The sequence below is a fragment of the Sitophilus oryzae genome, unplaced genomic scaffold (genome assembly GCF_002938485.1).
Source record: "Sitophilus oryzae breed Bouriz unplaced genomic scaffold, Soryzae_2.0 scaffold_1081_pilon_pilon, whole genome shotgun sequence".
Taxonomy (NCBI): domain Eukaryota; kingdom Metazoa; phylum Arthropoda; class Insecta; order Coleoptera; family Curculionidae; genus Sitophilus; species Sitophilus oryzae.
This window is the reverse complement of record NW_022145706.1, coordinates 1,090,407-1,104,896: the sequence shown is the minus strand read 5'-3', so window position 1 is coordinate 1,104,896 and position 14,490 is coordinate 1,090,407. Positions and strand designations below refer to the sequence as shown.

General features: G+C 33.2%; 1 protein-coding gene across 1 annotated transcript; it reads right to left on the bottom strand.

The window, feature by feature from the left end:
* Positions 1-11,157: 11,157 nt before the first annotated feature.
* On the bottom strand, positions 11,158-13,603 carry LOC115880278. Its single transcript, XM_030897464.1, has 2 exons — positions 13,351-13,603; positions 11,158-11,492 (listed from the first exon to the last, which is right to left on the bottom strand). Exons 1-2 carry the CDS (start codon positions 13,601-13,603, stop codon positions 11,158-11,160), a joined length of 588 nt encoding a protein of 195 aa, XP_030753324.1.
* Between the last annotated feature and the right edge of the window lie 887 nt (positions 13,604-14,490).

Here is a 14,490-nt window from a genome sequence, read left to right as displayed (position 1 = left end):
AAGTTGTATTTTTTTTAAATGAAACACCCTGTATATTATTACATTTTTAGTTTCTACGATTAAAATAAAAGTAAATTTGATACAGGTTTATTACACTTAAACCTTACCGTTTTTGAAATATTTTCAATTTTGTGAAATTACAGTCAAAATTTTAAGGCTTAATTTCTCCAAGGGTATCAAAGTTTTTAATACTAAATATTTACTGAAGTTTATTTATTGAGCAGTTATTGTGTTTCAATAATAAAAATTATACTACCTTATACAGAGTGTCTAAAATTTTATTTTAAATAATTACTAGCTTTAAACGGCAATAACTTGTTTAATTTAAATGGAACACCCTGTATATTTTATGAGAATCAGATGCACAATTTAATTGTCTATCAAATTGTATTATACCATTTTTTACCTATAGCTTCAAGTTTTCGTAGAAAATGCATTTTGCAACACCCTGTGGAGTAGATACAGAAAAATATTTGTATATTTGCCCTATCTGAGTAAGATTGAAGTTAAAAACCCGAGGCAAAATTACTAAATTTATTTGACATTTAAAAGTCGAAGTTAAAGAAGTAGCCTTGGCAACATGGCAACGTGCATTTTCCAAATATTTTGATCAAAACTTTTATCGATTTTTCTCTATTTTTTTTGTATGAAGTCAGACCTGAATATTTATAATAAACTGAACAACCAATAAACGATTTTTATATAACCCGTTTTATAAAAATCTAGACAAACAGTGAATTTTTATATCATGAATATTAGAAGCATTTCCCTATAGACAAAGGATATACCTGTATATCACCTGTCAAATTCAGGCCAAACAAATAATACTACTCCAAATCAAAAGGACCGCATGATATATGTCTATATATTTCCTGACCGAATATCTTTATAAGCTGTATTTAAATTTCAAATTCTTTAAACAAACAAATAATAAATAAAACAATTTCAATTTGAATTGCGTGTTAATGCATGAAATAATTTAGCCTGGTATTTTATTAATATATTCGATAGGTAAATCTAAAAATCGGGGACGCTTGTTTGTTTTTCGAATTATTTAAAACATTAAAACAATGGCGGAAAATATATAAAAATATTTTTAATGCAGAACAACAACACTGAAAATATGATACCTATTTATTATGAAAGCATTTTAATTTTTTGTTTGAAGTTGGTTAGTCTACTGTAAAGGATTATTAGAGTAAATAAAAAATGTGTAAAACATTTACAATCTTTACTTAAAACTATATAAGTAATGTTGAAAATTAACTTATTCGATAGTCAATATAAGTCACAGTAATAGTCACTATATCCGCAACGCGAATATAGTGAATATATTTAAGAACAAAGGAAATGCATCAGACTGCGGAAATTACCGGGGAATTTCACTATTGGTTATCGGCGGAAAAATTCTTGCAAAAATTATGTCAAACCGCCTGCACCCATATTTAGAAAAACCCCTTCCAGAATCGCAAACGGGTTTTTGTACCAACCGCGGCACCGTCGATTCCATATTTTCCATCCGCTAACTACAGGAAAAAGTAAAAAAGCAGCAGTCTAAACTTTGTGTTGCATTCATCGATCTAACAAAAACCTTTGACTCTGTGAACAGAGATGCGCTTTGGGCAATTATGGAAAAGTTCGGAATACCCAACAAATTTCTTACAGTGTGTAAAAGCCTCCATAACAACAAGTCAAGAGTGTCACATCATGGATCACTGAGCGATCCATTCCTAACAAATACAGGAGTTAGGCAGGGATGTGTCTTAGCGCCTCTCCTATTCAACATATTCATGGCAGCGCCCTCCATTATAGTGGACAGCAAACTGCAGGAGAGAGGATTGGGCATTAGATACAGATACGACGGCGGTCTGTTCAACATAAAAAGACTCAGAGCAAAAACACAGACAAAATTCATCACAGAACTTCAATACGCTGATGACTGCGCTCTAGTTGCAAACACAGTACAACAATTACAAGAAATGTTGAACACATATACCTGGGCAAACGAGGCTTTGGGCCTTAAGCTTAACATCGACAAAACTAAAAGCATGTGCACTCTCCCGGAAGATTACAACAATGCTATAAAAATCGGAGAAGAACTATTGGGATATGTGGCGGAATTCAATTACCTCGGCAGTTTGATTTCGGTAAAGGCCAATATTGACTCTGAAATTCAGCACAGGATTAGCAGCGCCTCAAATGCATTCTGGAAATTAAAAGACAGGGTATTCTACAATCATGACTTGTGTACCAAAACGAAACTTGCAGTGTACCAAGCAATTATAATCCCCACCATGTTATATGGTAGTGAAACCTGGGTGCCGTACCGCCGACACATGAACGCATTAAACAAGTTGCAACAGAGACACCTTAGACAACTTTTAAGAATCCGGATGTTCCATCATGTCTCGAACGTATCGGTCCTTGTACTGCGAGAGTATTGAAGTCACGGTTACAAAATCCTGCTTAAGATGGGCTGGTCACGTATGCAGAATGCAAGAAAACCGAATACCAAAATATCTACTTTACGGTGAGCTTGTAGACGGTAAGAGAAGGCCGGGTGGACAACTGAAAAGGTACAAGGACATTTTCCACGAAAAAAAAAACAAGGGGATTAACATGCAGAATGAGTGGGAAGAAGCAATTTACAATAGAACTCAATGGAGAAGACTTGTAAACTCAGTTAACAGCGACAACCAAAAAGTAAAGAGACAACCTCGGAGGCAACAAAGCAATGAGATTTTTGAATGTCCGGAGTGCGGTAGGCAGATAACATCACGTATCGGGCTTTTCAGTCACAGAAAAGCTCATGAAAGAAAACGCCTTGCGTGACCATCTCTGATGTGTGTCGAATACTCGTCAGCGAGTAATGGCTGTATGTATCCGATAGTCAAGTCGCCATAAAAGCGATCAACTCAATAACCATCAATTCGAAGTTGGTCAAAGAATGCCTAGAGAAGCTGAACAAATTAGGCAAAGAAAATAAAGTCCTACCCTGGGTGGCAGCCCATATACCGCCATTACTCGCTGACGAGTATTTGACACGCATCAGAAGATGGTCACGCAAGGCGTTTTCTTTCATGAGCTTTTCTGTGACTGAAAAGCCCGATACGTGATGTTATCTGTCTACCGCACTCCAGACATTCAAACATCTCATTGCTTTGTTGCCTCTTTACTTTTTGGTTGTCGCTCTTAACTGACTTTACAATTCTTCTCCATTCCGTTCTATTGTGAGCTGCCTCTTCCCACTCGTTCTGCTTGTTAATTCCCTTTAAGTTTTCGTGGAAAATATCCCTGAACCTTTTGAGTTGTCCACCCGGCCTCCTCTTACCGTCTTCAAACTCACCGTAAAGCAGAGATTTTGGTATGCGGTTTTCTTGCATTCTGCATACGTGACCAGCCCATCTTAAGCGGGACTCTGTGGCAGCCCTCCAACGGATTGAAGGTAATGAAAAAGCGAACGATCTAGCTAAAAAAGCAGCGAACACTCCACTAACTGGACCAGAACCGTTCGGCATCCCAAGTGGAAACCAACTTAAAGCAGAACTTAAGAACCTGGAAGACTTCATCCGTAACCAGGAATGGAAATCCTTCAAGGCTCTAAAACACTCGAAGAGATTTCTCATAACTTACAACCGAAGAAAATCAAAAATTTTCCTTGATTTAAATAAGAACAATCGATGGTTTTTATTAGGCTACTGTTTTTTTTCAAGGAACACTACATTGAAGCTTAGAAACAATGGCGAATGCAGATTCTCTGAATAATGAACACTTCATCAGTGAATACGACGAGATGACAACCATTTGTGCCATAAAATTTGGTACGACTGAAAGAACTAACCTCTGTAACACTGTCTCAGATACTGGCTTTTGTCAAAGCCTTGAGACTGTATGATGAGTTATAAACTCAAGAAAGGGGACACAATAGTTTTTTTTTTATTTGCTGCACGTAGTCATACTTAAAATATATTACTTTATCTACCAGTAAAAACTGACAATTTCATTTTAACACTTATTTACGATATACCGACTAAAGTTAAGTTCTTTTAATTTAGTTAATGTACGGTCTCTCCTGTTAGGTTAATTACCACTAAACGTTATGGGCCCGTTGCTATTAGCCGAAAGATCCAAATGGAGAGATATGGAGAAACGTTATTGTGTGAGTGTCCAGTAGTAAACATCTAATTACAATTAATATTATTTTAATGTTACCCAGGAGTATATTGTGTTTATTTATTGCTGTTGATTGTAATCTAGCTAAAGGTGAACGAAACAGGACATAAAGGACAAAAATTGACACCGCATTTTGTTTTTTGTGTAATCTTTTTTGTTTTAATTTTTCTCAAATTAATCTTTATCTACTAAAAAAGTGTTGTTTCGAATACCATAGTCACCATTAGTGTCTTTCACTATTCAAGTCTTAGTTTATTTGGTATTATTTGATTACAGTTGAGGGTTGGAACCTTTGGTGTTACACAGCAAAATAAAAACACTAAATCACCACAATACACCAAAACACTTTTATTTTACACTGGACGCGCGTTTCGCTAACCATGTTAGCATCATCAGCAGATGATTATAAACTAAAGTACAATCTACAAGTTGAGCGTTTATATACTCGCTCAGTGGGCACCGAGTGGGCGTGGCAAAATCTAGCCAACCGAGTCAGAGACAACTGAGCGTAACAGTTAGATTTCCGCCACTAGAGTAGTAGGAACAAAGAACTTGAAGGAATTGGACCGTTGACTCTGTTCATACTATCTTTACATTTATTAATTCTGATGCTTTCATATGCATCTAATTGCCTGTAATTTGAGACTTGTTTAATTAATTTTAAATTATTAAGATCTATACAATGTTCATTAACCGGATAAATCTTGCGTTGCCGAACATATTGTTGATAATGAACATTGTATAGATCTTAATAATTTAAAATTAATTAAACAAGTCTCAAATTACAGGCAATTAGATGCATATGAAAGCATCAGAATTAATAAATGTAAAGATAGTATGAACAGAGTCAACGGTCCAATTCCTTCAAGTTCTTTGTTCCTACTACTCTAGTGGCGGAAATCTAACTGTTACGCTCAGTTGTCTCTGACTCGGTTGGCTAGATTTTGCCACGCCCACTCGGTGCCCACTGAGCGAGTATATAAACGCTCAACTTGTAGATTGTACTTTAGCTTATAATCATCTGCTGATGATGCTAACATGATTAGCGAAACGCGCGTCCAGTGTAAAATAAAAGTGTTTTGGTGTATTGTGGTGATTTAGTGTTTTTATTTTGCTGGTATTATTTGGTTGGGCAACTTTTTTTGCTAGTTAGATTTGTAATGGCATCAAAATTATTTGACTTGACAAAGGAAGCTCCAATTGCAGGTCTTAAGATCAATATTAAAAAAACTAAATCGATGAGAGATTGTACCAACAATGTTGCTCCCTTTGCCATTGGAACAACCCCTAGAGAGGAGGTAAATAATTTTACTTACTTAGGTAGTATAATCTCAACCAACGGAGGTACAGAGCAAGATATCGTAAATAGAATAAACATGCCAGAATAACATTTGGAATGCTCAACAATATTTGGAGATCTAGGCAGGACTGTCCACTTACCAAACTTAAAATTTTCAATTCGAATGGTAAGTTAGTATTGTTGTATGGTGCACAGACCTGGAAAATTACATCGTCATTAGTTAACAAACTCCAAGTTTTTATAAACGGCTGTCTGCGAAAAATTATATTAATATTTTGGCCAAATACTATCAGAAATGAGGATTTATGGAGCTTGACCAACCAGAGGCAGGTGTATAATGAGATCAAACCTAGGAAATGGAGGTGGATTGGTCACACTTTAAGGCACAGCGGCAACAATATCGCTGACAGAGCTATAGAGTGGAATCCACAATCCACAAGGCAGTAGAAGAACTGGTCGTCCAAAACACACATGACAAAGGACAATTAAAAAGGAGATCGAAGCAGTAAACCGACCATGGCCAGATGTCAAATCAATTGCCAACAACAGAACCCGCTGGAGAGCGTTTATTGAAGCCCTATTTTCCATGTAGGAGTAAAGGACAAAATGAAGAATGAGATTTGTAATAGATTTGGATAGATGCATAAGAAAATCTAAGTATAGCTTGTATAGCTTTGGTGTATAATATTTGCATTTATTTTCCAACAGTATAATCGATAAAGCCACCTGGGTCTAAGAGATACTGATTGATATCACTGATATTCTACCTCTAATTATCAGTAGCGGCTTAACCATGAGGTCAAATGATCAATGCTCCCCCAAAAAAATCAGGAGAAAATTAGAAAAATTTATTTAAATTATACTTTTTGTAAATCACTTTTTTTCATCCTGAAATATTCAAAACTATTCCCAATTTTTCGCTTGAAAGCATTTTATTTTAACCATTTTCTCTACTGCCGGTCAAAATTTCATTTTGTCCTTCGTTCCAGCTCTATTTTACACGTATTAAACTTCCAGTGCCGTGGCTCGTAACGCCAACAACAGGTATACTACGTATAGAAAATATAATGGGTTAAGGTGCGATAGATATAGTTTATATTGCCCATTGACCGCGTCTTTCATAAAAGAATTTGTAAGGTAGGCAACTTTATATACGCTTGTATTTGGCAGTTTACTGACAAACGATATAAAAAGTGACGGTTTTTGTGTTTGTCTCTTTGAATAAGAAGACTAAGGAAGGAGCATATCAAAAATCTTAGGTACACCGCGATGGGCCTCAAATATGGCCGACTTAAATTCCGGTTTATCAGTGTCGTTCTAATTTTATTTAAAAAATGTAAAACTATGATGTAGGGTAGACGTGGGGTAGACTCAATAATTTGTTGTTTTATTTTCCGTTGTGAATAAATGTTGGTAGTTATTAAAATTGTTATAAAAATATATAATTCTAATAAAAATAGATAAGTTATAATAAGTATTTATTAACACAAACATCCGATACGCTACTGAAGCAGGTAAGTCAAATTAACGTATCTAAATTCTTTGACATCTAATCTTTGACAAGTAATAAATAAAAGCTAAAATGCTATACTACACGTATGTATATTATATAGTCACTTACTAGCGAAAAGTTGTTCCATTATTTCACTCAATTTTTGCCGAGATCTACCGCACGCTACACAACCAACTATTTTAGAGTCTTTTTCGATAAATCGCGATAGTGTCACTGTTAATTTAAGTTCTGCCACAATTTCCATCTAGATTTACTACCTTTATACAACTATCAGTAGTAGAATAAATAATAAATAACATAAAATAAGCTCCGTAAAGACTGACAAATCCACAAAATTTCAAATCAAATTCAAATGTGTCAAATGAATCGTCAAACAGAACTGTCAAGGATCCCCACCCTAGAGAGCTTTTATGGTGGCTTTTCCGCCCACCATGCATGAATACATGGACAGCATTATGCTCCTTCCTTAGTCTTCTTATTCAAAGGTTTGTCTAGAAACCAGCGTGTTTTATTGTAATTTGTAATATTGTTTATTAGTTGAGAATCAATATAGTTGATTAAGAAATATCGAGGGCATTATTTCTATATAAATATATTACAGAATTTCAGTCATATCGCTGGAAAAATTTTGGCCGTTTGGGCAGCTTGGGTATTTATAAAAACTCAAATTATAAAACAACCTAAGGTTTTGTATCGTTTATCGCATATCGCGTATAATGTTTGGTTTAGTCAATATAAATCAATATTTAAATTTTTATATCGAAAAAAAAAATAGTTTTAGTTGCCGTAGCTTTGTCGTAACCAAGGGTTTGAGATGCAGCGCGAAATTTCTGTAGGTAATAATTCATAATTTTCAGGTTCTGGATAAATGATGAACTCTTGTTCACTGATTCTGGAATAGATATTTTCAAATAGACAACATATTGGTGTTTAGTTTGTAAAATCGTGCGGTTTGGTTTGGTTTGTTTAATTGCTTAAATTTCGAAAAACGTTTAGAGAAAGAATTGACTTAAAATACAAAAAAAAGTGAAATAAAACTTTTAGAAATGTATATGGGTATACATATATTTATATTTTTGTGACATTATTATTTAATTATCTTAAATCCTACCGTGGAAAATTTGTGTAAAGAACATTGACTAGATTTTTAATGAAATTGCACTAGACCACCTGTTTAAAAATGTAAGGGTAGGTTTTATTTTAACATAATTTGTATTTATTTTTAGATTTATTTTTCTTTAACTAAACGTACAAGTACCTTGTAAGAAACCAATTAAATTTGGTCGCATCTTAAAAACAATCGACGCAGTATTTTTAGATATTGACCACACTATAATAATAACCACTAGCCGCCACTGCTAATTATAGAGATGGACAGACTGACAGACGAGCAGACGGACAGACAGACCGACGGAAGTAAGAAGACTTCATTTCAAATATGTGCACACATAGTGCACACACAATTTTTTTCTTCACTATTTCTTTTATTTTAGCAATAACTTAAGAAATATATCGAAAAACTGATGAGTAACGACACAACTCAGTATTAATCTCCTATTTTATATATCACTGTCGTAGTTTGTTAAACCAAAAACCACCATATAACGATGACTGGCTATTTCGCTTCAATTTAATCAACTTACTCTGAAACAATGCACCCCTTGTACGCTAATTTACTCTTTACAGGCCCGTAATAGCAAGAGAAAGAGCACGCTCTAAAAAGGAAGGTAGAACTACGTAAAAATATGCATACTAGCGCATAAAAAATCAATTAATCAAGCGGACAAAGGAAAAAAACTTCGGTATAAATGGACTAATTAAAAAATCGCATGCCTTCAGTCCTGTCATGTATATTAATGCGGTGCGGCGAGCTAAATTGTCGTTTAATTTACTTTGAGGTGAACCTATAATGTTGCTTTTTTATTTAATATTTATGGGGATTTGGGGATATAAGTCGGTAAAAAATAGTTTTTTGTGAAAGCGTTTGGTTTGGTTTGGAATGACATTCTTTTAGGCACTAGCACAAATTAACTACAACAGATGCGAAAGAACACCGAATTACGCGTTCAGGTTTCTGTGACCTTCAGAAAGAGTTCATAGACAATCCGCATCAATGTATAGTTTGGGTTATTATTTGTTTGGGTGAAAATAATCTGCACCAATATGTTATCGAGACATATAATCTCACAGTAATTTAATAGATTGCTCGTCATATTATATCAGTTCGTAGGAGATTAGGAAAAAAAAAGATATTTATAGTATAAAAAATTAATTTATTTAACAAAATTTAATTAAAGATGTTACAAAATAGTTACTTTTCTATTGGTTCTATCGGACTTTTTCGACTATATAAATCTTTATTTTTGTAAACTTCAATGCATAAAATATTTTCAATCTAATAAATAATTTAATGATGTAAATAAGAGGAAATTTCTCACATGGGTGGTCAAATTCTATAGTTTTCATTATATCAAACAGCCTCTGAACGTTTTCTTCAGTGCAAAACTCATCAAAATTTAATATAAATAATTTTCCATTTCAGTAAATAAAATGAAAAAATTTTCCACTTTCATGATCAAAGGCTTTTAAATGGGTAAATAATTTCGAGTTATCCAGAGATTCGGATTCTTTTGCAAATTTTAGACAAATATCACATTGATGTATTTGAAGACCCTTTTAATTGATGTAGTCAAACATAATTAAAGGCATTTTGAGTTGAAAACATTTCTCAGAGGCTGTTTGATATAATGAAAACTATAGAATTTGACCACCCATGTGAGAAATTTCCTCTTATTTACATCATTAAATGATTTATTAGATTGAAAATATTTGATGTATTAAAGTTTACAAATAAAGATTTATATAGTCGAAAAAAGTCCAATAGAACCAATAGAAAGGTACTATTTTGTCACATTTTTAATTAAATTATGTTAAATAAATTAATTTTTTATACTATAAATATCTTTTTTTCCTTATAAATAAACACATTTGTATCCCATTTTAAATAAGATATACAAATTACCAAAACTTAGAAATAACAGTTCAAAAGTTCAACAAAAATCCTACACCCGTTTTTAAAAAGAAACATATAACCACGCACTATGTCATTCCAGCAAGCGAATACGACACAGCATAGGTTTCCGGACTAAACGACTGGTGTATTTACACCACTCAATAGGCGTGTGGGGTTTGCCGAGCGGTTTCCGATGCAGTCGCTTTCTTTCGCATCTGTTAACTGATTTTAATGTTATTACAAATTTTGTTGCAAATATTATTCCTAATCTTAAATTGAAAACCGCGTTTCGCTAGCTACTGTAATTTTGAAGTTACGGTTTTTTTAAATTTTTAACCCCTTCCCATACACCCTTACCAACCCCCCACCCCCACCAACACATGTAGGTGACGCCCCCTATAAGTAGGAGTCATAGTGACATCGAAATGTGTCGAAAAACACTCAAATAAGAATTTTCATCCAAATATCGACATCAGTTCAGAAGCTATTTGGAAAAACCAAAATAAAAATGAAACTTCACACACACACAGACACAAACACTGTATTTACAAAACGAAGCATTTAGGACATGAATTTATAGGAACTTTTTGTACTTAATTTTGTTTGCAGAATATACTGCCTAAGTTTCCAGATTACAATTCAGACCACACTATAAAATTTTACTGTTTCTTTAATAAATTTTCCCCAAAAAATACAAAGAGAACTTAAAAAGCTATTCTTTTTATACATATTATCTACAGAAGCTATCTAAAAATGTACCGAAAAAAAAACGTTTGCAGGATATAAAACACCACAAAATATAACAAATAGGGAAGGAAAAATTGTTCAAAATTTATCACATCGGGCAATTTAATGAAAAACCGCGTGCAGAAATAAAACGGCCCCAAAACAACGCCGGAGATTATTAATGATGGAACTGCCCTCGAGACATTTTAACCGACCAGCCGACCGATATTATTTGACTTTTATTGTGGCATTTTCATTTATTTCCGTTGTGTTTTGTTTCTATTGTATCGCACCCAGTTTTAATCTGCTCGAATGCCAATTTCACATTACTTTAGACTAATCTAAATTTAAAAAAAAAAACTGAAAATATATTCTATATATAATCAAAAACCTTTCTACCCGAAGGTGTAAGGTATACTAAATTAAATAAATTCACTTAATTGCTATACTATACACAAATTGTTTCCATTTATTTTTGTCTCTTGCTAAACTTTTGGCTTCTGTTAACGTTAGTCCTCTATCCTGCACTATCTTCTCTATTGTGTCCTTCCATGTTTTAGTTGGTCTTCCCCTTGGTCTCTTTCCCTGCATTTTAGCTTCCCACACGCCTTTTACTGGTATGTCGTTGTTCATTCTGATCAAATGTCCATACCACCTAAGCTGACATTGCTCAATTTTATTCAGGATCGAGTCTACTTTTGGTTCCTCTCTTATAAAGCTGTTTCTTAGTATATCTTTCCTCGTTACCCCAAGCACAGAATATCTAGCTACGCAACAGAAGCCTCGTTACATGTATAAAATTGTAGGTAGCAAAAGGAGACAGGCTTTTAAAGCCTGTCTCCAAACCAGATATTTTGATGTGGTAGTTTCGCTACTACATAATAGACGGCAATAAATTAAAAAAAAAACACTTTTCTACAAACAAAATTTAAAATAATTTTGTGCAGTGTTGCCATTGTGCAATTCATATCGTAATACTTCCTGATAAAGCCTACCTTCAAATTTGCTTCATCATTTAAACATATTAAAATAGATCAGAGCTGATTTTTTCAGTTTGCCATGTTAGTTGGAATTAAATCTTATGAGCTAAATTACAATCACTTCCTGACGTTTGATTGTATAATTGAATCCTGAATTGTCATGGTAATTCGGCGACAATATAATAAAGTATTGTTCTACTATTATGATACCACTTCCTGACGTTCGATTGTGTTCATACCAAGTTCATATCGTATAATCGGAAAAAAACAGCGTTAACGATGGCTATGAAAATAATATCGCTGTCATTTTATATGTAAATTTATATGGAAAATGTCATCGATCGTCCTTTTCCATCCAACTGGACGCCGTTTTTTTCGGTATCATACGGTATTTGATATATACTATTTTTCATGACATTACAATATTATGGTACCATGAAGCATATCAAGTGATACCATAATATAGTACCATATTACGATACATGGCGTTCGATTGGGCTTAAACTTGGGATACTACGTATTTTCGGTGACATTGTAATATGATGGTACTATGATGCATATAAAGTGGTACCTTAATATAGTACCATATTACGATACCATTTCCTGGCGTTCGATTGGGCTCAAACTTGGTATACTACGTATCTTCGGTTACATTGTAATATGATTGTACTATGATGTATATAAAGTGGTACCTTATACCATATTACGATACCATTTCATGGCGTTCGATTGTTCTTAAATTTGGTATACTATGGATCTTAGGTGACATTGCAATATTATGGTACCTTAAAGCATATCGACTGGTACCATATAATATAGTACACTATTATTCTGCTATTATGATATCATTTCCTGGAGTTCGATTGGTTCGATCCCAAATTTGATATACTTGCGTTTCTTTATAAAGATTTGTTTAATTAATAATTTTAATTTATTTTACGAATTTTAATTTATTGTTCGATGTCGTCATGTCGTGACAGCAACTTTTATGCCGAACTAATATATTATTAATTGTACCTGTGTCACTTTTTAAAATCTACATAGGTCTATATAAATAACGTGGCAAACGGAAGAAATTTGTTATTATAGTATTTTTAGTCAGTTAACATTTTTTGTACTGCATTTTAATAAATTATTAACCATTACTAACGTTCAGCATTAATAAATATCACTATCAATCGGCCTGTATATTATTAATTTTAAAGGTAATTAAAGGTATTTTCTTAGTTAACATTATAAGGTAGTGTATATTAAAAATGTATATGTTTTGTAATAATATACTTAAAACTATTTAAATAGCCAAAGGAATAATTAATATAAGTGTACCTGATAAGAAAAGAAGAATAGAAAAAAAACACATACTGCATTATACACAATAAAAAGAATGGGATGCCAATTCAAGTCTTTTTGAATCTGGCAACTGTGCATATTTAGCCGAGCTACAAGGCCGTCGACGAGCCGTCGATCCAAAACCGAAAGTTCAAAATTTCTAATTATATTCTGATTATGATATTGTCGCGCCATCTATTATTCTATTTGTGCAATTTTAGCTCTTTCATTTCGAGTATTTTTCTGTTGCGTAGCTAGATATTCTGTGCCCCAAGTATTCTTCGTAGATATAACATCTCCATTCTTTGGATCTTACTCTTCAATCTTTTAGTTAATACCCAACTTTCACAGCTAAATGTCAACGTCTGTATGAACACTGTCATCTTCAATGCTCTCGAGATTTCTTTTTTATTTAAGAAACTGTTCTTAATGGCTTGATACAAGCGGGACGTGTTGTCAATTCTTTCGATGATTTCCATCTCTTGTTCTCCTGTGTTGCTGATGTTCACTCCCAAATATTTGTATAAATCGACTTGTTCCAAATTGATGTCATTTATCTCTATATTCATATTGACTTCTGTTGTCTATTTTTAATCTTTTTTTTTTAAACTGAAAATATACCAAATTAAATAGTTATTCTGTAAACACTGCTCGCTATGGTAGTTGAACTCATCTAAAAAATATTTTTTAACTAAAATAATAATTTATAATACAAATTAGACCTTCTGAAGATATCAAAATATTTACTTTTTAATTTTTAGTATGATAATATAATTTTTTCCATTGCAACTGTTAAAATTGCCTTATATCTATCAAAAATAGTAGATAAAATAGTACTTCAACCGCAAGGTAGATTAAATGATACTTTAACAGCGAGGATAGGTTAAAAACTTTATTTCTTCTCCCACGTTTTTTAATTGCTTCCATTTTTGAAAATTTTTGTATTCCTTTTCATAAGTTATTGGGGATTTAAATGGAAGTAGTTTGGATATGGCGTTTGTCGCCTCAGCCTGAATATCTGTTGGTAATTTACTTATCGACACGAAAGAGAATTAAAAAATATTGACTCAAAACTGACAACTAAAGAGACAGTTTTACTTATTTGCCAAATTACATAGAAATCAACGCCAACCCAGCACAATATTTTTTCTACTCGTAATAAATTCCTTGAAATAATAATTTTTCAATATTTTTTAAAACGTAACTCGCTATGGAAAAAAAATTGTTTTATACACGACGATAAAATTGCATTATCGTCTCCGGAAATTAATTCACTCGCGATTTCATTGCTGGTGAATTAATATTTTCGGTCAATTTTTTTCGTCTTGTATAAAAAATAAGTATTTAACACTATTATGGTGCGTTTAGACTTGAGCACGCACAAGCTGAGCGTGCGCGCACAGCAGTGTTGTGGTGGCGAAAATAATGGACGACCAAGAAATAGTCGAGGCTGAAG